This window comes from Vigna radiata, chromosome 4, assembly GCF_000741045.1.
Source record: "Vigna radiata var. radiata cultivar VC1973A chromosome 4, Vradiata_ver6, whole genome shotgun sequence".
NCBI lineage: Eukaryota > Viridiplantae > Streptophyta > Magnoliopsida > Fabales > Fabaceae > Vigna > Vigna radiata.
The window spans coordinates 15,233,718-15,261,208 of NC_028354.1; the positions used below are offsets into that span (position 1 = coordinate 15,233,718).

The window sequence follows — 27,491 nt, forward strand, 5'->3', positions numbered from 1 at the left end:
ACCCATGATGAATCATGTTGATCTTTGTCCTAGGCCTAGATGTCTTGACCTTTAGGCTAGGATGGTTTGTCTCGACCTTCGAACCAAGACATCTCGTCTTGACTTTCGACTTTTGATGTCCTATATTGGCCTTTGGCTCGAAATAATCCGTCTTGACCTTCGACCAGGGATGAACACCATCTCGACCATAGACTCGGGAGAGTCCGTCTAGACCTTCTTTCAGACCGACCCGTCTCAAATATTCTGTTCCGATTGAATTGTCTCAACCTTCGGCTCGAGCTGACTTATCTGGACCTTCGGTCCAAGTTGGGTTGTCTCGACCTTCAACCAAGACCAACTTGTCTCAATTTTTGACATGGGGTAACTCGTTTTGACCTTCAGCTCAAGATAATTTGTCCCAAATTTTGGTCTGTCTCGACCTTAGACTTGGGATGGCCCACTCAACCTTTGCGATAATATAAGCCACCTTTAGCTTGGGATGACCTGTCTTGACTTTTGATCTAGAATGGTCTATCTCAACCTTCGGCTCGAGACGACTTGTCTTGAGCTTTGGCTCGATTAACCAATCTTAACCTTTGGCCATTGTTGACCTTTAGCCCAGACTGCCCTGTCTTGATCTTTGGTATAAAATGGTTTATTTTGACCTTTGGCTCGATTGACCAATCTTAACCTTTGGCCATTGTCGACCTTTAGCCCAGACCGACCTGTCTTGATCTTTGGTATAAAATGGTCTATTTTGACCTTTGGTTAAGGGTGGTCTATTTTTACCTTTAGCCTCAACCAACTATCTTAAGTTTTAGATCGAAACGTCCTATCTCGACTTTCGAATAAGGTCAACCTTTTTTAATCTTTGACTTATGATGACTCGATTCAACCTTTAGTTTAAATTAAAGATATTCTTTTAAAAATTAATGAAAGTCTTAAATCAAACTCATAACTCATGTTTTAACCTTAATTCATTTGATAGACAATTATTTGTTTTTTTTTTTTACTTTTTTCATTTAATGAAAAAAAAACTTGTTCAAAAATTGATTAGAATTACGCAGGAATAAGTCATAATACATCAATCTCTAACAATTGTAGTTGATTAGATTAGAAATTGTGACAATAAAATTTTTTTTGTTGGGACAAAGATAGAGAAATAAGTAAATGAGAAATGGAAATTAGTGATTATATACTTTAAATTGAAATTTTGAAAATTTAAATCTATTTCTAAATTTTTAAAATTTCAAAATCCTAGTATTAACGATCAACCAATCATATTCGTTTAACTATTGATTTGAGACTCGGACATCATCCAATAATATTCATTTAACTATTTATTTGATAAATATTAATATTTACTTGAACTATTATTGGTTGCATTCATTTAAATTAAAATCTAATTTAAAATTTTAAAGAATTGGAAAACCTAAAATTAACAATAAAACCACATGCTGAAACTATTTCAACTAATGATTTGAAAAGCATTAATATTTGTTTGGTAGTATAACATTCTCATGCGTGCCTTGATTTAAATTAAAGGTTGTTATACATCACTCATAAATAATACAGTTGGAAATTTGTATTAATAGTATGAATATAATTAGTTGAATACTCTCATAAAACTTGTATCAACCATAATTTAATCCAAGTTTAACCAAATAATTCACCGGATTCAAACCTGATCTTAAAAATGCATTAGGTACAAGCATGTTGGCATGCTACAAAGTAGTGTTCTTTATTTGATCTCTCTTCTGAATCATCATGCAAATTAAGTTTAATTCATAACAAAGTTTCATGCATTCCATGCCTCCATTCTCTCTTTCCTTGCAAAGAGTGTTTGCAAACACAGTTATTTGAAGCTGCCTGCCTCTCAATCTCTATCTCCTTCTCTTATGTCATTTTCTTTTTTCTTTCATATGCTTTTTTAAAACCCTTGGATCATAATAAAAGACATGGTGAGGTCTCCCTGTGAACAAGACACAAAGAAGCTTGCATTTGGTTCCAAGCATGGATCTGGTAACTGGACTTCTGTCCCCAGAAAAACAAGTTAGAAACTTTATTTTTTTAACTTCCAAAAAGCTCAAATTTTTCACTTCTTTACTTAAAGTTTTGCATTTGGGGACATTAATTCAGGGCTAAAGAGGTGTGGGAAGAGCTGTAGTAGGCTTAGGTGGACTGATCTTAAGCACGACAATTTCACAACCCAAGAAGAAGATCTAATCATTAAGCTTCACGCAGCCATAGGTAGCAGGTGAATAATATTGTTGCCTACTTCTTTAACTGCTCTTGTTTCCCTGCTTTTTTTTCTGAATCATTTTGTGACAGGTGGTCTATAATAGCCCAACAACTTCCTGGGAGAACAGACAACGATGTAAAGATCTACTGGAACACAAAGCTGAAAAAGAAACTCTCTCAAATGGGGATTGATCCTGTTACCCACAAGCCCTTTTCTAAACTCATTGCTGACTATGGAAACATTGGGGGTTGCCAGAAACCAAGTACCAGAATAGGGTCTATCAATAAAGACTTCAAGAGTGCAATGATGCTAAAATCAGAAGAAGGATTTACAAATGACCAATCACTAGAAACCACTAGAAACAACTTTTTATTCAACAGAGCTCATGGTGATGGTCATAATCTCTCAATGGACTTTGAGAATGAGATGATCTCAGGATGTGTGTTAGGGGAAGATCGTTTGTCAAAAACATCATCTCCTTCTACTCCTTCTTCTTGTTCCACTTCAGCTTTTAGTTGGAATGACTTCCTTCTTCTAGAAGATGCTTTTACACCACTTGACTACCAGGAAAAAGACACCCTGGTTTCAAAGGAGAATGTGGTGACCATACAGCATGCCTCAGGTAGTACTGACTTCCAATTTTCATCATCCTCTCACACTTCATTCATAGAAGCCATGCTTGATCAAGAGAATGAAATGTTTCTCAGTTTTCCTCACCTTATGGAGGAACCATCCAACTTTAGTTAAATTTTCAAATAATAATTTCCCAATGACGAAACCAATCTACCTTTATCTTCTATTCTGGACTACCATGTTACTGTTTTTTGTTCTTTCTTGCCTTCAACCAAACATCATACATGTCTCACCATGAATCTTCTACCAGATACAAGGGAATGATTAGTAGTATTTTTCATTTTCCCCATGATGTGTATTGCTAGTATTTTTCACAATTGTTTATTCTACTTTGGATGCAAATTTGCTTTTATCTAACATCATATAGTAATATCAAATATTGTTTTCGCTAAAGTTAACTTACAAACAGTTAACAAACCGATATTAGTTTATAACAATAAATTCATATCACTTTAAGTATAAATATATATATAATTAATCAAATAATTTCCTTATAAGTTCCTTAATGCTATTGAGCATTCAGAAGAAGCATTCAAAGATATCTCGTGTTTAAAGAGAACTTCTCACCACAAACTAACCTGCATAAACCACCTCTACAAGGAAATAGTTAAGGGAATACTTTTTATAATTATTTTAAATTTGTATTATTATAACTCTTTTAATTATAACGATAGTTGAATCATAAATAAAATAATATATAATATATATAGATAATTCTCAAAATTAAAAAACAAAAAACAAGAAACTTCTAATCCTTACTTACCTCTCTGTCATCCCTCATTCTCTCCATCTTTTTTCTTTCATCTTTCTCATTCCAACATCTTCTCTATTATTCCTACAGTAGTTCAAACTGAAAAAAAAAAATAATAAACACTCACCTAATCCTAGTCCACATTTCTCACTTATCCAATTTGTTTCTCTCATCTCTATCCTCTCTTGCATCCACACGCAACAATCCGCCCACACACAACAATCCGCGACACCGCAATTTGTTTGTTACTATTGCTCTGTTCTTTCATTAGTTTTTCACTTTAATAACAAAGTAATTAATGATATTGATTTTTGATTGGAGGGTTATGTTATATCTTTTCCCTTGTTATTTTTATTAAATTTGTAAAAAAACTAAAGTTTACAGTAATTTCAATAATTTTAAAACTAAAAAAAAAAACCAAGAACCCCCATAAAAAGACGTTAGCATCAATCCATAATAGTTGCAAAACATTTAGTTTCTTAATACCAATTTTGATAAAATCATAGAAATGAAAGGAGTAGAAGTTAAACAATGAGCATGATGATAACAAATTTATTAAGTTTAATTCTAATTTGAAATTCACTTCGTTTTGTTTTTCTTAATTTCACTTCTGCAATAAATGATAAATCAAAATCACAACATCATGTTTAGATTGACCAAACATGTTAGGAGATGTAAATTGTTTAAAATAAACATAAATGATGTGATTTACTTTGGAAAGTGATTTTTTGGTGCAACTGAGAGCTAACAAGTTCATTATGACTAGTTAACTAATTTCTGGTTTAAGGTTAGACGAGTGTTTTTTATTTTTGTTCAGTTGGGCTACATTAGGAATGACATAAAAGGTTGGAGTGAGAAAAATAAGTGAGAAAAAGTTGAGAGGAATGATGGAGGTGAGTAAGGGTGGATTCATGGATTTCTTATTTTTTTAGTTTTGAGAATAAAAATTTCAAATATTCTTGACCTTAAAATTTAGAATTCATAATATATGAAGGTATTTTTGTCTACTAAAATTCAGTATACATTATTAAAATGTACCACCTAGAAATACGTAAATTAGCCTATAAAAGTGTGTACTCATGAGTATTTAATTTATATATACGTGATCACGTATAAAAATAAATAAAAAAGTACTTAATTACATTCTATATTTACGTATTTTTAAAAATATATAAATTAAAGAAGACCATGATATTGTAAGAAAAATTATATACGAAAAGATAGACAACATTATTGTCAACTTCAATTGTATTTTTCTAACACAAAATTTAGTCATTTATATTATAGTTTGTAATATATTTGATTTGATACATAAAATGCTTGGTGTTACCCCATAATGACGAAATAAATTGAAAAGGATGGCGTATATAAAAATTACGTTAAATTTACGAAGTGATGGCTATATAAAGATGATACTGAAGATGAATGTTAGTTAACATAGACAAAAATAAAATTGAAATAATTTAAATTCTTTAGGAAACCTATATAAGAACCCAAATTGTGTTGCCAAAAATGAACGAAATCCAAAAGGAGTCAAGAATGGTGGCAATTTCACTGTACAGAGGGAACCTTCACCGAGTACCGGAAGTGCCTCGCCGATGGCCTATGCCAGCTCCCAAAATCTCTCTCAAAGACTTCAAATGTCTTCTCGCTCGCCGTTCCAAGGCACTATCTCGCCTTCAAGCCTCCAACCCTAACCCTAACAACACTCTCCCCAACGACTCCCATCTTGAACCACCTCCCGACGCCGTTGTCACCGTTGCTCGCGCCGAAGGCCCTTCCGCCGTCTCCCAAGAAGACGACGATCGCATAGAACCGCTACTGGTCGCCGTCAGTTCCGCCAAAAAACCGCTCGGCGAATCGGATTCGCCTGTCGATGTAATGATTGGTGAGGCTTCCGAGAAAAAACCGTTTGACGGTGCTGAACTTTCGACGGAAAAACAGACTGCGCCGGTAACCGGTTTTGGATTTTTTTTTCTATTTTTCGTAAATCGTTTATTGTAATTTTGCGTTGTTTGTTTGCGATTGTCACGTGTTTGTAATTTTGACTAGGTCACTGACAATGCTGATCTGCCTGACGAAAAGGCGAAAAGGAAAAAGGAAATCGAGGAGAAGTTGCACGGCTTGAATGAGAATAAACATAACCTGGTGTTGGTGTTGAAACAGGTAAATGATACTGCATAACTGACACCAGTTTGTATCGATGTATTGATCTTCCTTCATTTCCGTCGGATATAGAACATGTTTTGAAAGTCCGAGACTTATAATTGTTCAATGATAAAATGTCTAAAATGTTTTTTTTTTTTTTTTTTTTTTTTTTTTTTTTGTGTGTGTGTGTGTGTGTGTGTGCAGAGGGTTTGGTATTAATTATTGAAGGTGTTATTTGTTTTGGTTTTTGTTGTGTTTATGTCCATGTCTTTTTCCTGCAATGTCAAGTGTCATGTTAAAACCCCAGTCAAAATTCAAAACCATGGTTGTCTGTGTGTATCCCCCTTGCATGTTGTGAATGATAATTTGGTCTTGGCAGATATTGAATGCGGAGGAGGAGTTTAAGAGACGAAATAGTATGCAAATGGCTGGGATGCGTGGTCCTTCGGGTCCAGTTCAAGGGGATGGAACCAATGATACTGGATCCATGATTAGGCATATGCCCCCTAGGTTGGGATCGGAGGGAAATCTTGCTGGCGATGTGGATGGTGGTGACGGGGATGATTTAGCTAACCATACCATGCATTCTCGCCACATACTTCGGCCAAGTAGCATGTCACCTTCGTCAGAATCTCCTCTTCGGAGGACCCCTAGTGTTCAACAAAATGCGGTAATGTATATTAGCTATTACAGTTAATTCATGTTGTTGATGTGCTTCGGATTGTATAACTGTCTTGTGGTTGGATCTATGATCTGTTTTGGTGGAATTAATCTGTGATTAATTATATATGTTATAGAGTGCATGTAGGAGTAGGAGGGTCAAGAATGGCATGCCAGTTCGATTTATGTGTGCTTGAAATTCTGATATCAGTGTGCGGAAGTAAGCTATTCCTTTGTTTGGTTATTTTGCAATAAAGCGGCGGAAAAAGAAATGGGTCCATACTTACCAAATTGGAATGCATTTCATTCTTTCAATTGTAACTATCCAAACAATAGAATCTAATACCATTACTTTCCAGCTCACTTCATTTCATCATTCTAACAGCGTAACTTAAGCCAAATTATAACGGAACCTTGAATGTTGTGCACCTGAGCAAGCCTCATTCACAAGTTACTGACTCAGTTTTCGGAAGGGTTGAATCAAGTAAATATTAGGTTGAACCTAATTTGTTGAATTTTATAAATTGCAATTTACAGATTTTAAATTGAATTTAGGGTCTTCTTTCATGTACTTTGTTGTCTGATACCTTTTATGGTTATGATTCTAAGAACTAGCTTGTATTTTTATTGAATATAATTGTACATTTGCAATCTTGTATGGTCTAGGCTGCATTCATGTCACTCTTTTTCTTGACTGTTCAATCTATTCTTTCTCTCTGTTTTAGCTAATTACTTAGAGTATCTATTATGCAAGAGTCTTATAGAAAACCACTAAGGTTCTTAATACCTTGATGTATGCATACAAACATATATGTTATGCAAATGAGATAAATTATGCTTTAGTAGTTATGCTGTGTTCAGAAGCTGAATATACGAGTAAAGGTCAAGCCCGAACCCATAAGTAGAATACTTCCTTGAATTGCCCCGTTTTCTTTTGACGGTACTTAGTTACCTTTTCTCTATGAAGATTTCGAATCCTTCTCGAGCAAATTTGGGAGCTGCTGGAAGTCCATCACGCTTTGCTCTCTCAGGTCATCAGGGAAATCCAGCGAATCTACCACAAGTGTCAGTGTCAGGAACTAGTTACATTGCATCATCCCCTTCCCCAGCAGCATCTGGTGGCACTTCTGTTTTCAGAGATGCTCGACAGCCAAGTCCTTGGAAGTAGAAGGTTTTGGTTTTTATCATTGGTCATATGTTATCAATCGAAATTTCTATACTCTGATTTTATGTATATAATTTTCTTAATGAGTAATGATAAGAATACCTCTGTTTCTGTGCGGAGAATTCTATGCATTTTTTTTTAACTGCCTAGCAGGCTGGATCTTTATCTTACTGTTTCTTGAGCAGGATTTTGTAGTCATAATCTACTTGTGCTCTAAAAAACATTGAAACATGAATGTTGCTGACTTGTATACAGGTTTAGGTTGTCATTAGGAACATTGCTGAAATATCCTGGGTTTATGGTGATTATTTCTGCACTCCTTTTCGGTTCAATTGACCTTTTTTTGGTTTGGTAAAAAGTTGTTTTTCATTAAATAATAGTATACATTTTATAATTAAATAAATTTAGTTTTGTCGATTTCCTTGTTGTTGAAGCTTTCAAAATATTATTTTCTATTCAATTAATTGAGAATTTATGATCCATTTGATAAGTGAAATGATTTAAAAGTTCAATAGTCATAAATTAATGAGTTAAATATTTTTTTAGTTCTTGAACTTTAATATGAAATTGGAATTTGTTTATCTTTGGAACTTTGACACATTTTAGTTTTTAAACTTTAAAAATGAATTAATATAGTTCTTTTAATCTAATTATATTAAAAAAAATTATGCCAAACATGTTTTAGGTTAGCATTTAAATTGTTTATATTGTTTGATATGTTTTCATTTTAATTTTAATATTAGTTGGGAAATGTGTGTCAAAAATTTAATGTAATTGGCGAGAAATTGGTGATTGAGAGGGTTGTTCAACTATTTGAGGTGAGTTTCAAAGAGTGTTTGTGGGGTGGGTTAAATTGGTAATTGTAAGGTTGGGGTGGTGGTTGAAATATTGGAATGGAAATTGATTGTGATAGAGGGTTCATGATTAGATCAAGGAGCTACAAAATATTCTTTTGCATTTGATCAACAAGGGTGTTCTTGTTATTTGCGTCATTTCTTGAACTTGTTGGTCCTCATATGCTTTGTGTTGCACTTCACTTTTCCGTTTGTTTTGTTGGAACAAGATTGTACCAAGTCTATTATGGTAAGCAGTGGAGAGTGTGATGGTGGCAATGAGAAAGGGTAACAAGGTTTGACTCCCAGAGAATTGAATGACCCAGAGAATGCATGTTTGGACTTTAACTAGACAATATCTCTTGCTTGAGCTTCAACTTTAGCTCCTGCTTTAAGTTTGGCTTCAACTTTTGTTTTAGGTTAGGCTTTAGCTTTAGCTTCATATGAGCTTTTAACACTTTCTTCTCACGATCAACTTTGTCTTAACATTTATGACTTTCCTGGACCATTTGTTGTAGGATAGGAAAGATGGCTACGATAAAGGTGAGGTCGTAGAAACGTTGGACAAGAATTCCCAATGGTGCATAGTGTTTTATGATATTACAAATGATGGGAATCATCTCTAAAAAGTTATATGCTCATGTCGTTGAAGTGCATCAAACATAGATGATTGATAGAAAAGGGTTTTTCACGATCGTCTAGCCTGTTTAAAGGGTTCGTCCAAGGATGCCTTATTTATGATCGAAAGTCGAGGGGTGGTAGACGTCGAGCAATCCATTATGGGTACCACCAAAATATAGTACTTAGGCCAATGTATTTTAGAAGCGTACAACTTGGGTTTCAAAGGTAAGATTGAATGAAAAATTGAAAGAGTTTTTTGGACTGTGTTTAAGGATAGGTAGATTTTTGGGTGGTCAATGGGTACTAGAACAAATTTGGAGAGGCGTGGAAAGATTGAAGTTCGTCCAAGTGTTGATTCGCAAGAGTGTTAAAAAATAGTTATAAATAACAACCTTTTGGAGTGATGCTTCTATTCCAAGTTCTAAGGTAACAATCCCAAGAGATTGTTTCTTTTTGGGTTTGCATCTACTCCTTCCTGTTGAAGTTGATAGGTAGTTTTAAAGCTACTAGTTATCATTATCAGTAACTTTCCAAAGCGAGACAACAAAATCATCCTTTGGGTGCACCATTTTGACTAGACCTAGGTGAAAAGAGAAATGTTAAGGCAAATGGTAGAGGTAAGGATTGTAGGTTTGAGACCAAGTTACATTGATCTCTTAGGTAAAACTATTAATGGTAGGCTTAGGTAGTATAGAAAGGGGAGGGGGGTTGCAACCAATTAGTTGTGTGTGTAATTATTGTCGATAATTTGAACAAAAACTTGATTCATAAGGTGTATATAATCAAGGAATTCCCAATTGGTTATAGGGCAAATGAAGGGTGAATTTCATGTCAAAGACGACAATTTCCTTTAGTACTTCCATAAGATGACAAAGCTTGTCAAAGAGTTTCAACACGTGAAAATCCAGCATATCTCTTGGGAGGAGAATATCTGAGCGGACATGCTCTCCAAGCTCTGATATCAAGGAAATCCACCTTCGTTTTGTATTTTGGGCATGTGCAAAAGTAGTGGAGAAAGGTGGTTAGAGTGAGTGTGAGATGGAGGGTGACACAAAGCGCTTCGAATGCTTGCATGTATACCCAACCGTTCAAATGAAGTTGTGATGGTGCCACGTTCAACTCTCTCAAAACACCCATGTGGAAGTGATCGAAGGGGAGCCGAATGTACATCTTGTTGAATAGGAAGACATACATGAAAAAGAAGTCATCACGACTGTCTCCCTTCCCATGGAATACGTGCTCGTTCCCCTTGCACATTATCAATTTAATAAGAGAGCCATCCTTGGAAGTCTTTAAGATACAACTCCTTTGACCTAATACTTTAATTGATTATTCATGTGAAAGCATGTTACAGACTCCCCCACATCGTGAGGCGTCTACCCATAACCAAGAATGATGGGAAGGGCTTCTTGGAGTTCCACACCCTCGTTGGTGGCATTGATCTCCACACCACCAAAAACGAAACATGTCATTCCAGATTGAGCGATCTTATTTTCATCTACACTGACCGCATTGTCAACTGGGCCCTCATTCTGCTCGGTTGACTAGAAGATGGAGGAAGAGATAGATCCTAATGCCTTCGAAGATGAGGCATCATCATCATAATTGTAACTCTGTCCGCCCTTCCTCGAAGACTCCTCAAAAGAAGACAAGTTAACAATTGACATTATTACCTGAAAAAAAAAAAAAAAGAATAATGTTCAATAGGTAGAGAAAGTTGAATAGAATTGTGAAAATGACAAGGAAGGCTTACCCATATTTATAGCCAACCACCCTCCTACCCTTGAGTGATACCCATTGTTAGATTAAACAAGATCCCATGACCCAGACCATGCACCTTTGTGCCTTTTGACAAGCATGAGAAACGAAGCATTTAACCTTCTTTTCCAACAACTATTTTTTGTAACGAATTGAACGACCAATAATGAACACCTGATCAAACATTTTGGAACCAACCATTCCTTAAACCCCTTTACTAGTTGCTTCAGGCTCGGGCTTGTGGGACATGTGTATTGTATGACCGTCTGGTTAGTAGTTGACTGAGCGGTCAACATCTTCAACCTCTCTATCAGTAGTTGATCAGACGATCATCATCTTCATCTTTGTTTACCTTGTAGATCAGACGACCTTTACTAAAGAGTGATTGACCGATTCATTAAATACTGGTTAGTTGATCATGTTGCAAATTGAACACGTTTGTAGGTAAAATATACTTATCATATTTTGGGTTGTGATTAAGTTAACCTTAATTGAAAGTCCATTTTGAAATCTATAAATATAAGTGTAAGGTAAGGAGGTAAGTGATTGTATTTATTGCATTATTAAGATTTAACTTTGATAATCAAATGGTCACATATTGACTTAAACATTAAAATACTTTTTACATGTAACTCCCCCTATTATATAAAGAGTGTTGAAAAAAAAAAGATTTAGATAACACAAAAAATTGAAATTCGTCTAAAACTTTGTGTCAGTTGACCTCAACCCATGTCCAAACAATAGTAGTTATGTAAAAAATTTGAAGAATAATCAGATAAAAATACTTCATTGACATTAAAACCGAAATTCACACGTTCTTATTAAGATTAAAAACTGATTTTAAATTTTATAGAAACAAAAAAATTTATGTAAACTGAAATTATAACATTGTCATATTTAAAAACAAAATTTTATTTAGGTATACTAACATATTAAATGACTTCGACAGAAAGTAAAATTTATATCCACTGGAATATACTTAAAATATGTATAAGCCACATAATATAGTATAACATAAAAGAAAAAAAAATTTAAAATTATATGCTTATGGATATACTGTTTTTCTTATGAAATGAGAGGAAAGAATATTATGAAGTTATTCCATTATAACAAGCAGACCAAACGAACCTATTTTTACCTTGTTTTCAATGAAATCACGCATATTGTTTCCATTTGGCAAAGCAAAATATCTAGGAAATACGAACGTCATGGCATGTAATGCTAAAATGAAATGCAGAAGGCTTAATTCCAAATTGTAATAGAATGAAACTAGCACTCTGTCCCTCTCAATCGCATGCATCACATGAAACTAACTAGTAATCCATATTTGGGCATGACAAAGATAAACTTTTTTGGGCTTAGGTTAGTTTTCTTGGCTCATTATCACTTTTTGGCTAAACAAATTAGGCACTGGCAATTGTCGGTTTTATGATTGAAAATTTTCTTTATTGAGAGTTAGACAGTAAAACAGTGACTGGAAACTAATTTTCTCCAATGGATTTATTTCTAATTCAATCTTAAACAACTTCACTACATTAGCCTCTATCACTCTAATACTATTATTATTTTAGTAAGTGAGTGAAAATGTTAGATATTAAGATTTTACTCATATTTTAGTAATAACTTTTGCTCTCTTATCGTCATATCATATACTTTCATTATTTTTTGAATAAGTGCATCAACAGTCATTTTAGCTTCCTTGTATGGCAATTTAGCTAAAAGTCATAATCTTTTAAAAGTTTCATCCAACTTTTGCCTCATGTAACTCTTTGTAATCAAACATTTATTTTGTACTCTTGTGATCATTGAATACAACAAATCTTTCACCACATAATATCTTCAAAATTTCATAAAAAAGCACTACAATTGTTAATGTCAAATCACAACTAGAGTAATTCTTTTCGTCAACTTTTAATTGTCAAGAAATGTAAGCATAAACTTTCTTTCTCATTTATCAACATACAACCCAAACACAAATATGATACATCATATTAAACCTCAAATATTTTACTTAGTTAAATATGTTTTTAGATATTTATTATGATGCAAAATTAGATTTCGTTCTTGTATCAAATTTTGATATTATTTGATTCCAAACTTTAAAAATAAATGGACGTAGTTGTCACCAAATGACATTAAGAATTTGCTGATGTGAAAAACGACGTTGTGACATGTGTGTTCACGTGTTGACACCTAAGTGTTCATCTTATTACATGAACATACACGTGACAATGTCACAAATCTTTAACATTTTTTATCACAAGGACTACATCCATTCATTAATAAAGTTTTGGGATGAAAATTATTCAAAATTTGAGACAAAGACAAAATTCAATTTCGTATGAAAGATAAGAGATTAAAAACATATTTAACCTTTTAAAATTAAAAGAGAAAACATGTTTCTTAATTAATAATAGATGATTTATAGAATGAAACTGAGAGAGTATTTGAATGAAACTGAGAGAGTACTTGATGAAGTTAGGTCTTTACCAAACCTGAAGCGCATCTGATATTCCTTGGTGACCTTGAAAAGAAGGGATACATATCTAAAGGAAAGTGAGGAATGTTAAAGGTGAGGAGGGGATCCATGGTAGTGATAAGGAGGAAAAATGACATGTATGTCTTGTAAGGTGTTGTAATATCTAGATCAATGTCTACTCTTGATAAGAGTATTTTGTCTAAGATTGAAATATGACAATGAAGGTTAGGTCATGTAAAGAAGAAAGACTTAGTCAAGTTGTAGAGACATGACTTATTTGGTAGTGATCGTTGTCTACTGAGGTTTTGTGAACAATGTGTCCAAGGCGAAACTTTCAGAATATGTTGTAGTGTGGGACAAAAAAAAACACTTTTAACAATATTCTTAGTGAGTTGTGAGAACAATTTATAATTTCATCACACTTTAGAATTAGATACTTATTGTTCATTGTAGATAATTGTTCTAAGAAGTTATAGGCCTATTCATATAACTCTAAGGAGTAAGTTTTATAAAATTTCAAATGTTTGAATCATCCAATGGAGAATCAAATCAGTAAAATAGTAATTCAATTTAAAAATGATGATGGTCTCTTGAATTTTGTTTAGAAAGATTCAACAATATTTATAAGAAGAATGATATAATGAACATTAAAAAGTAGTTGTGATTCCCCAACAAAACTATCCATACTGAAGAATAAAACTATTATGAAACATGAAGGATTAAATTTCTAAATAAGAAATGTGATATGAAATTAGTGTGTCTATAACAAATTGATAAAGGATACAATATCAAGATAACTCTAGTTTTTTTTAAGATTAAGATTGTTGTTTCGGGTGTAAGGTCAAGTAACTGCTAACTCCTTCACAATTTCCTCTCCTAAGCCGTTTGAGTAGCTGAATCCTTGTCCTGTCTTCACCTTCGTTCCAATTGTTTGGAGGAGACGATCAGAGCAATAATATTAAATGCGATCACCTACCTCTTGCCTTTAACTTGTATTTATAGTGTTTGAAATGGGTATGAGATTAGTAACATCTTAATATCGGTTCAATCTCAGTCCATTATCCCTAATTATCATTTACTTTAATCCTCATAGAGAAAACTTATCTACCAAATAAGGCCAGACGTCTCTTATTAAGGTCGTTCAGTCTTACCTATAGTCCAGCCACATTCTTCAACCATTTAGCCGTTTTCCATTTTCTAACTACTTAGTATGTATTATTATCTAAGATATAATGAAATATATTATCTTTTAAGTTAAAACTTTATATTATTACCCCTCTCCCTATATATATATATATTAAGCGATCTTATTCTTAATATTATACAATTGAGAAAAAAACCGAAATAATGCAACAAAAATATATATAAACGACAATTTTCAAACTATTTAACAGAATCTATTAGTTTAGTTAAGCATAAGAATCAAGTCAGTAAACCTGCTTTTTGTCTTATTTTAAATATCAATTTCATAAATTATTATAATTTTGAGGATTGAATTAATGGTTAATTCAAAGTGATTGAAATATCAATTTTATATATTATTATAGTAAAAAAGTTTATTTTAGAGTGAAGGAAGCATGATACATTTATGTGAATAAAGAAGGAAAGGTCATCAAAAGATTCACATGTATGAGAACACCGATCTAGAATAGCTGTTTTAATATCTTAACATTTAAAAAATATAAATATAGAACTGATGTTTTAATTATAATATACAATATACTATTATTTTACTTTTACTATAACTATATTAATGATATAATTTTTTTTCTTGCAGAAATAAAAATATATCGTTCTATATTAAGTTATCTGCCTTTAATAATTTTAATACTAATCTAACAAAAAATCCATTTTAACTTGTTGTAATAAATATTAAGAGAAAATACTAAAATAAAAAAGAGCTATTAAGATGTTTGGAGTTAAAAAAAGATGTGATTGAAGGAGGAAGTAAAATGTTTGATGTGAGAAGAAGGTAAGGGTGAAAAAATGGAGTATAAGAGTAGAATATGATGGAGTTGTTGTTCACTATCTCAGTGTCATATTCATCCATTACACTCTCATGCTCTCACCTCCCAATGGATCCTCCTCTCATATCTGACTCCACATTCTCCTCCGCTTACACCCTCGCCGATATTTGGCTCGGAACAACTCCCGCTTTTCCCCCTTCCGACCACCACTTCTCCAAGGTCTTTTACTTTTCATGTCTTCAGTCTATGCTTCCTCAATTAAAGTTCAATGCTTTCAGGTTTTTTGCAATTCCCAAATGTTTGGAATTTCGCAAACTGCAACTAATTTATGTTGTGTTTCAGTGAAAGAGTCGGAATTCAAGTTGTATGAACTGTTTGAGTGAGGGTGTTGTAAACTGTAGGGTTTAGTTTATTTTGGTGAATTTGAATTGTTGTGGTGTTTTCCCTTTTGCTTTGGAGGAAAGAAAACTAAGGGAGGTTGGGAATTTGAAGGAAAGAAAAGTTTGAAGCTTTTCTTTTTAAAATTTGATTTCTATGTCTATTTTTGGTTTTGTTATTGGAACAGAATGACTCTGGTAGCAATAAACGGATGAAGGTGGAAGGGTGCAGTGTTAAAAATGATGGTTTCAAAGATGAAGCAGAAACAAGTTCTGTGAGTTGTAACAAGTCAAGTGAACAAAGCACTATGCCTTGTGAGGCACCTAAGCAAGACTACATTCACGTGAGAGCAAGAAGGGGCCAAGCTACCGATAACCACAGTCTAGCAGAAAGAGTAACTCTTCTGTTTTTTTAACTTGTTGTCTCTTACAAGTTTTGCCTGCTATTGGCCATTTTTCCTTGATCTAGAAACAAATGGAATGTTGGAACTTTTGGACATTCTCTTTTTCTTTCTTGTGTTTATATTTGCTATTTGTTCATAGGCATGCCACTAAACGCCACCTGTTTTGCAGGCAAGAAGAGAAAAGATCAGTGAGAGAATGAGAATTCTCCAGGATTTGGTTCCAGGGTGTAACAAGGTACTCATAATATTCTGCTGTAATATTTGAAGATTAATGCTTCTATATTTCCTTCATCGTTTGTTTTTTTTTTTTTTTAACGTTCAGGTAATTGGTAAAGCACTAGTCCTAGATGAGATAATCAATTACATACAGTCGCTGCAGCGTCAGGTTGAGGTGGCTTTCTTCATCTTTCCATCACCTTTTAGTATTTTCACTAGACGATGTTTTCTTCTTAACTTCCAATCTAATTCTGTATGCCAAACAAATTGAGTTTTGTAGTTCCTTTCTATGAAGCTTGAAGCAGTTAATTCAAGGATGAACATGAGCCTTAACACAGATGGGTTTCCTTTAAAAGATGTGAGTCTATGAACTTTGATGTTAATCATACTGACTTCTAATATTCAATTAATTTCCACTTGCATAAGATTTAATCATCGTGCAAAATTGTATGTGTTGGCTGCTGAGATGCTTTTGGAATATTGCCGAAGAATTTTATCCTGATGCTTTGTCTGGGAAATTGTGTCTCAAATTATTCTTCTTGACTACTTTTATTTGAAAAGTAAAAAACTAATAGGATAAAGTTTTCTAACTTGTAAGTTTATGGATCCGTTTGACATTGTTCTCACTGATCAGTTGGCAAAGCTTAATTGAAGTCAAGTTGGTATGGAAGAAGCAGAGAGGGAGAAAAGAGAAGAAGGGAATTATTGATGGAGGAATGCAGAACCAGTTTTGATCTGGGAAACGAATAGATCATAATGGGAAAACCGATGATAATGGCAGTGCATAGTAATCCATAATTGGGATAAAAACAGCTTTGTTATAAAGCAATCTAATGGCTGTAGTATCATCATATCTTATCCTCCTCAATAACTGAAGGCCAATCAGCAGAAAGGAAGGATTGAATCAACATATAATTACCCTGATCTTGTCTCCCATTTAACATCCAGTTTAGATGGAACAACATTTTGAAGTTCAACCTTCATGGTGAGGATAAAAGGTTGAAGCTTTCACCTACATCGTCTTGAAGCGTTTGAGAATTTTGGCTCCAATACTGTTGATAATTGTTCTTCATTTGTGTAGAAATACATTGGAATGTGCAAAAGTGAAATTGGGATTTCGGGACTCACAAATATAATGTATGTGGCAAGATCTGTATCAAGCTACATTAGGCTAAATCCTCAGTAATTCACTCTATCAAACTCCAAATTTAGCACTATTATAAACTCGACTTGAACATATTTAGGGAATGTGACCTTAATTTTCACCAGATTTAGAGTTCAATTCTACTTTTCATTGTGATTTCATAAATCATAATTGTAGTTATTGGTGTACCAATCATGATCATGAGTAAAAACTAGTGGAAACTATAGATCTCACATAGTTTTGGTAGAACGGCCTGTTGCTTGATTTCAATTTCTTAAGAGGTTTAGTCACTGAATCCACCATATAACCAAATTACACAAGCACTAGTCCAAACCAATTCTCAATGAAAATGATTGCCAGTGCTTATCTCAAAGATGAATATTGTCAATCGGAACTATATTTTCTTGTGTCTCTATTTGTATCTATACCAAATTAGTTAGGCCTAAAACATTTTTTCGTAAAGAATGTAGTTATTGTGGAACTGTTTGTTCCCATAATATCATGATCTTGATCAGTTAATAAATTGTTTCAGGTTGGTGGTACTGGAATGGTATTTGGATCACAAGCAGCAACAGGGTATGCTCAGGGATCACATCCTGGATGCCTGCATATGCAGATAGGTGGTGGTTTGAGAGAACATGATTCAGAGGTGTCTCATGGGAATGAAACATCATTTGATAGGTTTGATTTTCTTCTAAAAAACTAAAGGTAGTGAGTGGGTTGGTTACATAGTGTGCTTTATTAACAACCTAGTTAACTGTTGCCGGATGTTGTAGGTTTGTATTTACATAGAAAATGCATCTAAATAGCATATGCTTCACTATATTAGCAATGAGCAACTAGAAAACAATCTTAGTGTGGTTATGGTTTTTAGTTCCTGCTGTGATAGGATTCCTACCTCCTGGTTTGATATGTATAACTGGATATATATTGCAGGTATTCATTTGTGTATTTTGAATGATGACAAAAGCTTTGAATTGTTTATTTGTGTAACATAGACTTTTTAATCTTATTTTGTTCTTTTTTGAAAAAATATTTACAGCAGAATGAGATTCTTATCAATACAGAAATAAGAAAAATCGAGAGATATAGTCAAAATTTTGTATGTAGCTATCATAAGTACTTACGACAAACACATACAATCTCAGGTCTTACAATTAGACCACTCTCTGAAATATATGGTCTTTTTCAATCTTAAGTTCTAGATCGATGTATATCTTTAGTGTCAGTATGATATATTCTAGACTTTTTAATTCTTTGTCCTTTTCATTTTGTTTTCAGCAACAAAATCATTTTTTGCCTCCACTGATATAGAATTGAGAATACGATGAGAGATATCAGTAAAATGTTTCCCAGAATGAAAGAGGTTCTGATAAACAAGTCTACCAAACAAACATCTTTATCTCCTAACAAATTGAATTAGACTTCACAAGTTTTTTTGTGTCCTTTTCGACAGTTTTACAGAAGTAAAATCATTTTTTCCATTAATATAAAATTGATAATAATAAAAAATTTACAGAAGTAAAATCATTTTTTCCATTAATATAGAATTGATAATAATAAAAAAAAGATATTTAAGATAAAATTTCCTCACAATAAAAAAGGATTGAGTTTGTAGTTCACACATTTACTACGGAATTATTCTCTCATACCAAATTAAATCAAAAAGCTTTGATCTGATCTAGAATTAGATTAAACTAATATATTTAGTCTTTTTCAATCTTAAATTATACATTGTTGTCTATCTATATAGTAATCTAAAATAATTGAAATATTTTTGTCTTCTTCAATATATATATAATTCTGTACAGGTATTTCAGTAAAAAAGAAAGATCTTAAAACAAACTAATATTGAGTTTCTAGTTAATAAATGTGCCCAAAAATTATTTTATTTCTACAAAATTAAATTGAGTTAGAACTAGACCACACTAAAATATTTGGTACTTACAATCTTAAATTCTAGATTGTTGACTATCTATAATCTATTAAGGATATCGGTGAAAATCTTCTTTCTGAGCTTAAAAAAGATAAAGTTTGTAGCCATTAAGTATACCACATAACAAATCGAATTGAGGGGGAAGAATATAATCTGAAAAACAATCATATAACGCAGTCCAGTGTCCCTCGATGAAATGGTTATCCTCTGTTATACAAGATCCAAATACTTAGGCGCCTTCCACCACTTCAGGAACAGCAAAAATTTATTGAAGAGATACTGTTGAAAGTGTTCAGGATCAGCTTTGAAGTCCAGTGTCACTGTTTAGAGATCCATTCTGAAATTGCCCACAAGGTCTTAATCAATGCTCTTATGGCATGGATGAAAAACATTTAATAAACACTACATTAACAAATCCTCGTGATCGCTTAAAGAAGAAAAAAATCTGAAGACTTTCTAGATTTATAGATATTAAATTCTTCTATTCTACTCTCTTATAAAAAAATTAGAGGGTGAGAGTTGGTATATCAGTGTCTCTTTGACTTGGAGATTACAAGTCCAAATCTTGACAACAGCCTCTTTGCATGCCTGGTAAGGCTTTATACATCTACCTTCCCTAGATCCCATGTGAGCACTGGATTGGTCTTTTTACCTTCATATTATAATTCCTTAACTAAGATCCTAAGGCCACCAATTAACAAATTCCCAAAGTAATTGAGTTTGATCAGTCAGTGATACCTGTTTAAGGCAGCTGTACTGATGGGAATCACACCTGCAGGAGATACAAGAGCATCAACCGGAAGATCAGACGGAGTAGTTGGTATTACTCCTTCATCCAGAATTTGTTCAGAATATGACAGTGCAACTGCAAATCAAAGCCAAATTGCCAGATCACATGTTTGTGGGTTTGGTTCAACCTAAATTATGTATCCTGCAAGGAAGAACTGCATACCAAGCAAGGGTTGCTTCCAATTCCGCGTCTTTGCCAAGTCTTGGTAATTCTTCAGGAAGGTATCATAGTAACTGTTGAAGGTGGATATTAACTATAACAAACTTGGACTACAATTTCATATCATTTATTACAAAAATAATACAGTTCAGGATATGATAAGTGAAAGGTCAAAAGCGAAACATAAGAGAGTTAGTAGTAACCATTCTAACAAACACAGTTTGGCAATGGATATAAGACACGGCAGAATTACTGATTCAGCTCACAAATTTCAGAACAACTCAGAATTTATATAATGAGGTTGATTTCAACTCTTTAGCTTAGATAGGAGCAACAAATATAAAAACGATACCCTCCACCACGACCTAAACGTCTTCCAGCTCTGTCAAATGCAAGTCCTGGAAAAAAAAATAATACAAAACGATCAGCTACATTCAAACTAAGACAATAAAGATTATGACAAACGTACCAGGTAAAAGGAACAAATCAACTGGATCATTTGCCTGCATAACTGTACCAAAGAGATCTTTCAAATGGTTGTTGATAATGCTAATCAGGATTATAAGAAAACACATTAAATGGAAGTCAACCGTTAAGGAATAAGAAAAATAAAATAAAATGAAAAAAATTAGCCAAAATAAGGAAAGAAGGATGCACATAGCTTTTATCAAATCCAGTGGAAGCTGCTTTGTAAAAGCTAAGCTATTGTGAAGCTTTACTTTGTTGTTTTTTCATTAAAAAAATAAAAAGAGCTCACATCTTTTAGCTGAAAAGCCCCAGTTAGAATATGCTAACTGCATACAAATATGTGTCAACAACCCACTGTTCACATTGACCCAAAGAAAAACTAGATACCTGACAATTAGATAAGTTTCCAAAAATTAGTCTCACGTGCTGTTAAAGAGTACGGCCTCAAACAGTGGCATTTTTGAAAATGTTGAAACTTCAATCCTAAAGTTAAGCAGCTTGTTTTTGCAAGTATGCTATACCTACGAAAGCTAAACCGCAAGATTTTAACAAAATTGAATGCAGCCCCAGTTAAGGTTGCAACATCAAGGATTTTGGGCTCTGTGCGAGAAATTAGCTGAACTTTTTTGTCCTTGGACATGGTCTACCAGCGTCAAAAAGTTTCATCCCAGACTAATCTTCCTCGGCCGAAAGGTAAGTAAACCCGGCCAAAATGAGCTGCATTTGATTGTAATTTTCCACTACTTAAAATCACAACTAAGCCATAAACACAACTGCAAATTAAAAAAATGCTGAAGCAGCAAGAAGATCAAAACCCAATCAAAATGGTTGGACGAAGATCGGGCGACGCATTTTATATCAATCAATATCACTTAAAGTGTCATGCTAAATATACACTGTTTGATCTTCATCCAATTGTTCCAATTGATGAATGGGCGAATGCAGGGATCCATTTCTAATCACGAGTTCAGTAGTCAATGAAAAAGAACAAAACCAGTAATCTTCTTGCCATAAAAATCAACAAACTTACATACATGATTGTATAAACACCTTAGCTCTATTTACTAAAAAACCGAGAAACAAAAAAGGGGCAAGAGAAGTACCATCTTCACGCGCATTTCCATCAGCATCAACCGGAGCAGGTTCTAAGATGTCCATTGAGTTCGCAACTAGATCATCAATTCGCGATATGTGGAGCATTCGCATGTGACTATTTTTATCCTCCACGCGCGGCACATACAGCTTTTTTCCACCTGCAAACACTCAACAATATTCGGAGGAAGCGCTTCAAAAACGATCAACAACAGCTTCTCAAGAAAAAGCACATAATACGAATTACTGCGTTTTTCCAACAATTAGTACCATTATGTTGCAAAATTTGTGACAAGATTTTGAATGTGTCGACTTCGCGTAGCGCAGCGCAGCTTATGTAGGCGCAAAGCCTGCGACTGGATTTGAACCAGGGAGCTTCGAGAACAATGTCCTGAACGGCGTTATCTGGAAAATAGTAGAAGGTTGAATATACAGAGAGAAGTTTTAATCCGTGAAACAAACAGTGTCTTAGACAGAGATTTATTATACCTTGGTGAGATCTGAGGGAGGGTTGAATGGACTTTAGGTTTTTTCTGACCTGCGTTCGGATTAAGCGCTTTTGTTTAAAAACGGCGTCGAGATCGTCGTGGGTGGGAGTGGCGGTGGTGCTCATCCTCAATTGCCCAAACGCTGCTCTAGAGCAACACTGTGCAATCATCATCTTCGTTCGCATACTTCTTTCTCACTTTTATTCTTCATTAAAATAAAGTGTATTTATTTATATTACATTATTTTTTCCCACTCCTTTTTTCTTTTGCATTTTATGCGTCCTTTGCAAATGGTTAGAGCTAATAATAATTTTTGTTTTATTTTATTTTATAAAAGCATATTAATAATTTGGGAAATTGAATTTGATTAGTATAGGTGAGTTTTGATGAATGGAATATAAAATTTACATTTCTTCAATGAGAGAAGTACATACTAAATAATAAAAAAGAAAAGGAAAGGTTGACAATAATAGTGTTATAAACAAGCAAATGATCCTAGTAAAGCTAGAGAAGCCTAGAAATGGGGATCTTAAAAACCTATTACAAGAGATGCTCGGAGTTTTGAAGTTTTTGACCTCTGAGCAATTTAAAATATTTTACAGGGACATTCTTGAGGCATAAGAAAGTCATTCATACTTTCAACACTTGAGCTGTCATTTGGCAAAGGAATAACTTGGAATCTTTACCACAAGCAAGACTTTTTTGGTCTTTCTATTATAGGCTGAGCCTCATGAACACTTAAAGAGCCAGTTACTATAAAAGAAAAATAGGCATCATGCACTCTCTACCTCAAAGGAGTTCATAACAAGGTGACTGAGTTTCTCTAGATTCTGTGATATCTCTGTCAAAATTTTGGTACCTTCACCATCTTTCTCATCTTTATTGGAAACAAGGTCTAAGAACCCACTATTGGCTTCTAGAGCCTTCACTCTTTCAGCAAGAAAAGACAGTTCTTTTGGTAGAAAGATTTCGCCTCCTTTTCCTGTTACAACACAAGCATTGTCAGGAATCTTAATAAGCTAGACAAATCCTCCCGGTTTTTCCTTCACCATAATTTTTTCTCAAATTGGTGAAAAAGTTACAATATTAGTCTTCTATAAATTGTTATCAAATTAGTTTTTCTCTACATAATGTCGCCATAGTATCTTTATGCAAGATGGTGACTAGTAGAAATTTGTGACAATGAGCCAGTTTGAATAAGCACCTGCATAAGTTCCACTAAAGGAGAAAAATAAAAAGAATAAATGAAATAAGTTTCTTCACAAGTTAAAATAAGATTATGTATGACTTATATAATTTATCTTTAGCTTGTGGAGAAACTAATTTAATTTAACCTTTTCATTTTATCCTAAAAGTTTACAGATAAGTTTTTCCAAACATATTCAAAATCTTGGAAGAACTAATGTAATGAAAGTTTAAATCCTTGAGGCAGTAACTTAGGAACCAAAAATGTTGTCTCTAATAGTTATAGAATTATAATACTACCTATTCATGAAGGCATGCCTGCTATATTACCTTTCTCATTGTCTAAATTATTAACACTGTCAGAGCTAGACAGTAAGGAATCAACTCCACTTTCTTCGAAGGGTGTTCTACTTTCTACTTTCTTTATCCGGCCAAGAAGATATGTTTTCTCTGCTTTAAAGTCTTTGACTGATTCACTGTGTCTTATCCCTCCATTTTCTGCCTGAGATGACACAACTTGACTAGAGTTGAGGCCCTTTTCTTCTCCGTTATCATGACCTTCACTGAACCTAAATGAAGAGCTGTTACCAAGGGACGAGATAGTTTCCCCACTAGGAGCAATTCCTTCTGCTAAGCATCCATATTGTTTCTTATAAATCTCCAATTCAGCTTGTAAAGATTTCATTTCTTCCTCTCTTTTGAGAAGCATGTCATTACTTGCTTGCAGGGCTTCTTCATCATACTCAGCCTGCTCTTCCATCATTCTCTGATATTGCAAAGCCTCCATTTGCACCGCTGCCTTTTCAGCCTGTAGCCGAGTGATCATGGCCATTGCATTGTTGGCAGCAACAGCTGAAGCACTTCTTTCTTCATCTAGCTCCATGTACAAAGCCATCAGTGATTTGCGATCCAAACGTACTTGTCTGTTCAAATTGCTTAAGATGGCATCATCAAAATCACTTTGGGTTACCTCATTAGACTCAGAGGCAAATTCTGTCTTTTCCAGTGGTGATTTCCTGGAAATTCTGTAAGTCCATCTGGGACTGTTGTTTGCAGAATCGGTGAGTGGGATACCAAAGAACTTATTGCCCCTTGTAAAAGTTGGGGTGAATTTGCTCGACTCATCATTCAGATCATCAAGTTCTGACAATACGGGAGGCATTGAGACAGATTTGTGGTCGTCCCTTACTGTATGGAACAAAATCATTATTTTATACCACAATTAAAAGAGTAAAAATGTTCAGTGTCTATTGGCACAGGTAATCAAAAGTAGGATTAAATGAAATAATAACAATAAAGTTATTTGTTGCCCCAATGAAGAAGTTGTCTTAATATTATTCATGCAATATTATTCCAAATAAAGCATATGTAGCACAATAAAAACTAAAATACAGCTAAAAAGATATCATTTTTTGTTATAATCTACAGAAGCATGGTATCAGGAAATCCTAGTTTAATGTCACGTTTAAAGCAAACTCCAAAGCAAGAAAATCTAGTTTTGCATATACTCACATTTAACATTCGGACTATTTATATTGAAGTCATCCTCCTGAAGCTCGGAATCGTGATATGACATAAACTTTAGTTCTTTGTACCTCATGTGAGGCAATTCCAGAGAATGAGAGTCTTCGATTTTTGATGATGAAAAAGGAAAAGCTCGCGGTGAAGGATTCGGGGCTCGCGCAAACGATGACGAGTGCTTCACTTTTGCATTGGTAGTCTTCATTTTCAAAGGCTCTCCACAGCAAGAACACCTTTGATTGTTGTATCTGTCAACCTGCATGAACCCATCATCCTTCAAACTCAACTGAATTGGTCGGCCATCCTGAACAAAGCACTCCAAATCCTTGTGCAAAATCCCCACAAGGGACTTGTATGTGTCACAATCCGATTCCTTCTCGGTTGCAAATGAAAGAAGGCACCCCTCACACATTTTCCTTATGTCAGAGAGCTTCTTGTGGTTGTGACAAAACGCCAAAGACGACATGTCCTTCTTGTGAGCCTCACAAACAGACTCGTTGTAATAGAAATCGTGATTTCTGTGAACCAGAACATGATCAAACCTGGTGCACAGCCAGCAAGGGATATGCAATTCAAAGAATCTTGCATACTCATTGGCCGCAAATGCAAGAAACCCATCAAGGAAGAGTATGAATATCAGCACCCATTCAAGCAACACATAGATCACAAAATGTGTGAACCTCCCCATTTCTTGCTCAACAAAAGTAGAAAATGATCGAGTAGCCATGTTGGTAGTTTTCTTTCCTTTTTGTTTTTCTGTTTTTATTTTGTTTTCTCTGTCCTTATTAACAGCCCAACAGCATGCAGATCAATGCAACAAAACAGCAAACCTCCTGTAATCTGTGATGCTGCTGAAGATCAAACAAAAAAATAAAAATAAAAGTGGGTGTGGATTAAGAAAGAAAAAGATAGGAACTTAGAATGTGGGAAGAAGGAGACCTTGGTTGGGGATGAGACCAAGATCTTTCTCTCAGCGTGTGTCTCTCTTAGTGGCACGTTTGCAAAGGAAAGAAAAGAGAATGTGAAAGGTGGAACTCAATTAGCCGTAAATAGGAGAAACATTTGCTGTTAAAACCAATGGAGTCTGTTAGGCAGAAAACTACCTGAAATAACGGTCTATCATGCCTCTCCCAATTACGAAAACAGATACCTCTTCCTTTTCCCATGCCAAAGCCTTCTTACTCCATTTTTCATTCACAGCTGCTACTCATTACAAGTACCATTCAATAAGGTACTCTGTAAAAACAGAACACTAAATGGATTTATTAACATATGTTCTTACCCTATATTTTTTTATATTATTATACTAAAAAAATGGTGAAGTCATAATTTATAAATCTATTTTGAATAAATCTTTATCTCTTTCGATTTAAGTTTTCGAAATTTTTAGAACAAAATTGTAGTGTTTACGCTGCTAACCATGTAAAAAGACCGTTTTATTCGTTATTTAATTACAAATTATCATGTATAATAAAATATTAAGTTTTAAACTAATTATCTTAAAATTACACCAACAATAATTTTTTTAATAATTGACAATATAATTTTTTTTTTATCTTAATCACTAATTTTCACAGTTTAATATAATTCTCACCTTAATCTTTGCACGGATTAACATCCATTAAGAGCTTCATATTTGTTTTATGTAACGCATTAAGTAATAGTTGGTCTTTCATATTGGTTTTTCATATTAAAGATTCACAGTAGAATACCAAGACTTCATTTATTGTTTTTCACTGAAAATAGTACTTATCTTACAGAGGTTTATGTAAAATTTAAGAAAAACGACAAATAATACTGTTTTATTTGTGAAAGATAATGGAATACAAAAAAAAAAAAGAATTGTTCCTAAAATGAATAGTAATTATTAATTATAGATTTATTAGATCTTGTATTTAAATTTGATGAACTCTTGTACAATCTTCATATTTCAGACATAAGTGAACTAAAAGTCAAATACTCTAGTAAATTGGAATACATTTTATACAACTAAAATTGAGTTTCTTAAGAGAAAAGGAAAAGAAAATAGATAAAATTTATTTCTCCCTAAATTAAAATTAGCTTATATATAACTTAATTTCTAGAAATTAAGTCATGTAATTTCTTTAAGTTTTCCTTTTTCAGCTTTTTTTTCTTTCTAAAATTATTTATAAAGAAAAATCACTAGTACAAAAATNATATTTTATGACGTACAAAAACAAGTTATGACATATGTACGTTATAATAGATCTACACATTTTATACCGTAGCAAAATTTTATGTCATTATAGTCTGAACATATTATGAAGCAGTGATTATTTTGATTTTCCGAATTGAATATACTCAAAATATCCAGACAAACAATNCATCCATTTATTACATGGAAATTATGAAATGAAACCTTATTAAACAAGATCAATACTCAGGTATATCAAAATATACTATGCATCACCGGATGATCCAAAGAAATACCTGATTATGGCTAACAGTATAGCA

General features: G+C 33.6%; 5 protein-coding genes across 16 annotated transcripts; 3 read left to right on the forward strand and 2 right to left on the reverse strand.

The window, feature by feature from the left end:
* Positions 1–1,760: 1,760 nt before the first annotated feature.
* LOC106758411 (transcription factor MYB35) lies at positions 1,761–3,072 on the forward strand. Of its 2 annotated transcripts, none has more exons than XM_022779533.1 (3): positions 1,761–2,031; positions 2,119–2,236; positions 2,311–3,072. In XM_022779533.1, exons 1-3 carry the CDS (start codon positions 1,938–1,940, stop codon positions 2,966–2,968), a joined length of 870 nt encoding a protein of 289 aa, XP_022635254.1. In that variant the 5' UTR covers positions 1,761–1,937; the 3' UTR covers positions 2,969–3,072. The 2 variants fall into 2 exon arrangements, with proteins under 2 accessions (XP_022635254.1, XP_014496825.1); XM_014641339.2 differs by having other exon boundaries at positions 1,761–2,001.
* A 2,002-nt stretch (positions 3,073–5,074) lies between these two features.
* LOC106758413 lies at positions 5,075–9,294 on the forward strand. Of its 2 annotated transcripts, XR_002667570.1 has the most exons (6): positions 5,075–5,558; positions 5,658–5,771; positions 6,133–6,423; positions 7,381–7,584; positions 8,642–8,830; positions 8,930–9,294. XR_002667570.1 is itself a non-coding variant. In XM_014641340.2 (4 exons), exons 1-4 carry the CDS (start codon positions 5,118–5,120, stop codon positions 7,579–7,581), a joined length of 1,047 nt encoding a protein of 348 aa, XP_014496826.1. In that variant the 5' UTR covers positions 5,075–5,117; the 3' UTR covers positions 7,582–7,720. The 2 variants fall into 2 exon arrangements, 1 of the variants encoding a protein (XP_014496826.1); XM_014641340.2 differs by lacking the exons at positions 8,642–8,830; positions 8,930–9,294 and having other exon boundaries at positions 7,381–7,720.
* Positions 9,295–15,215: 5,921 nt separating this feature from the next.
* Positions 15,216–24,330, forward strand: LOC106758689 (transcription factor BHLH089). Of its 10 annotated transcripts, none has more exons than XR_001375571.2 (7): positions 15,216–15,455; positions 15,802–16,008; positions 16,187–16,252; positions 16,340–16,408; positions 16,514–16,591; positions 16,868–17,218; positions 17,910–18,029. XR_001375571.2 is itself a non-coding variant. In XM_022779917.1 (7 exons), the coding sequence occupies exons 1-7, from the start codon at positions 15,276–15,278 to the stop codon at positions 24,263–24,265; spliced, it is 792 nt and encodes a 263-aa protein (XP_022635638.1). In that variant the 5' UTR covers positions 15,216–15,275; the 3' UTR covers positions 24,266–24,330. The 10 variants fall into 10 exon arrangements, 7 of the variants coding, with proteins under 7 accessions (XP_022635638.1, XP_022635640.1, XP_014497134.2 ...); XR_002667571.1 differs by having other exon boundaries at positions 16,868–17,231; positions 17,910–18,018; XR_002667572.1 differs by lacking the exon at positions 17,910–18,029 and adding an exon at positions 17,315–17,888.
* Positions 19,361–22,531, reverse strand: LOC106758145 (5-formyltetrahydrofolate cyclo-ligase, mitochondrial). Its single transcript, XM_014641080.2, has 8 exons — positions 22,312–22,531; positions 22,093–22,227; positions 21,834–21,983; positions 20,732–20,773; positions 20,615–20,660; positions 20,266–20,336; positions 20,052–20,178; positions 19,361–19,650 (listed from the first exon to the last, which is right to left on the reverse strand). The coding sequence occupies exons 1-8, from the start codon at positions 22,493–22,495 to the stop codon at positions 19,638–19,640; spliced, it is 768 nt and encodes a 255-aa protein (XP_014496566.1). The 5' UTR covers positions 22,496–22,531; the 3' UTR covers positions 19,361–19,637.
* Positions 23,040–26,179, reverse strand: LOC106758414 (probable myosin-binding protein 5). The gene is made up of 3 exons (XM_022779916.1): positions 25,008–26,179; positions 23,826–24,683; positions 23,040–23,292 (listed from the first exon to the last, which is right to left on the reverse strand). The coding sequence occupies exons 1-3, from the start codon at positions 25,741–25,743 to the stop codon at positions 23,084–23,086; spliced, it is 1,803 nt and encodes a 600-aa protein (XP_022635637.1). The 5' UTR covers positions 25,744–26,179; the 3' UTR covers positions 23,040–23,083.
* Positions 26,180–27,491: the final 1,312 nt, after the last annotated feature.

Bases quoted from the DNA above. Each gene is read 5' to 3' on its own strand.
- LOC106758411 (XM_022779533.1), top strand. From the start codon at position 1,938: ATGGTGAGGTCTCCCTGTGAACAAGACACAAAGAAGCTTGCATTTGGT. The intron at 2,032-2,118 runs GTTAGAAACTTT...ACATTAATTCAG, and splicing joins TTCTGTCCCCAGAAAAACAA to GGCTAAAGAGGTGTGGGAAG. The intron at 2,237-2,310 runs GTGAATAATATT...ATTTTGTGACAG, and splicing joins CACGCAGCCATAGGTAGCAG to GTGGTCTATAATAGCCCAAC.
- LOC106758413 (XM_014641340.2), top strand. From the start codon at position 5,118: ATGAACGAAATCCAAAAGGAGTCAAGAATGGTGGCAATTTCACTGTAC. The intron at 5,559-5,657 runs GTAACCGGTTTT...AATTTTGACTAG, and splicing joins CGGAAAAACAGACTGCGCCG to GTCACTGACAATGCTGATCT. The intron at 6,424-7,380 runs GTAATGTATATT...TTCTCTATGAAG, and splicing joins CTAGTGTTCAACAAAATGCG to ATTTCGAATCCTTCTCGAGC.
- LOC106758689 (XM_022779917.1), top strand. From the start codon at position 15,276: ATGATGGAGTTGTTGTTCACTATCTCAGTGTCATATTCATCCATTACA. The intron at 15,456-15,801 runs GTCTTTTACTTT...TTATTGGAACAG, and splicing joins CCGACCACCACTTCTCCAAG to AATGACTCTGGTAGCAATAA. The intron at 16,253-16,339 runs GTACTCATAATA...TTTAACGTTCAG, and splicing joins TGGTTCCAGGGTGTAACAAG to GTAATTGGTAAAGCACTAGT.
- LOC106758145 (XM_014641080.2), bottom strand. From the start codon at position 22,495: ATGCGAACGAAGATGATGATTGCACAGTGTTGCTCTAGAGCAGCGTTT. The intron at 22,228-22,311 runs GTATAATAAATC...ACTATTTTCCAG, and splicing joins CTCCCTCAGATCTCACCAAG to ATAACGCCGTTCAGGACATT. The intron at 21,984-22,092 runs GTACTAATTGTT...GAGTGTTTGCAG, and splicing joins ACAAATTTTGCAACATAATG to GTGGAAAAAAGCTGTATGTG.
- LOC106758414 (XM_022779916.1), bottom strand. From the start codon at position 25,743: ATGGCTACTCGATCATTTTCTACTTTTGTTGAGCAAGAAATGGGGAGG. The intron at 24,684-25,007 runs GTGAGTATATGC...TGTTCCATACAG, and splicing joins AAATAGTCCGAATGTTAAAT to TAAGGGACGACCACAAATCT. The intron at 23,293-23,825 runs GTAATATAGCAG...GTGTTGTAACAG, and splicing joins TAATTTAGACAATGAGAAAG to GAAAAGGAGGCGAAATCTTT.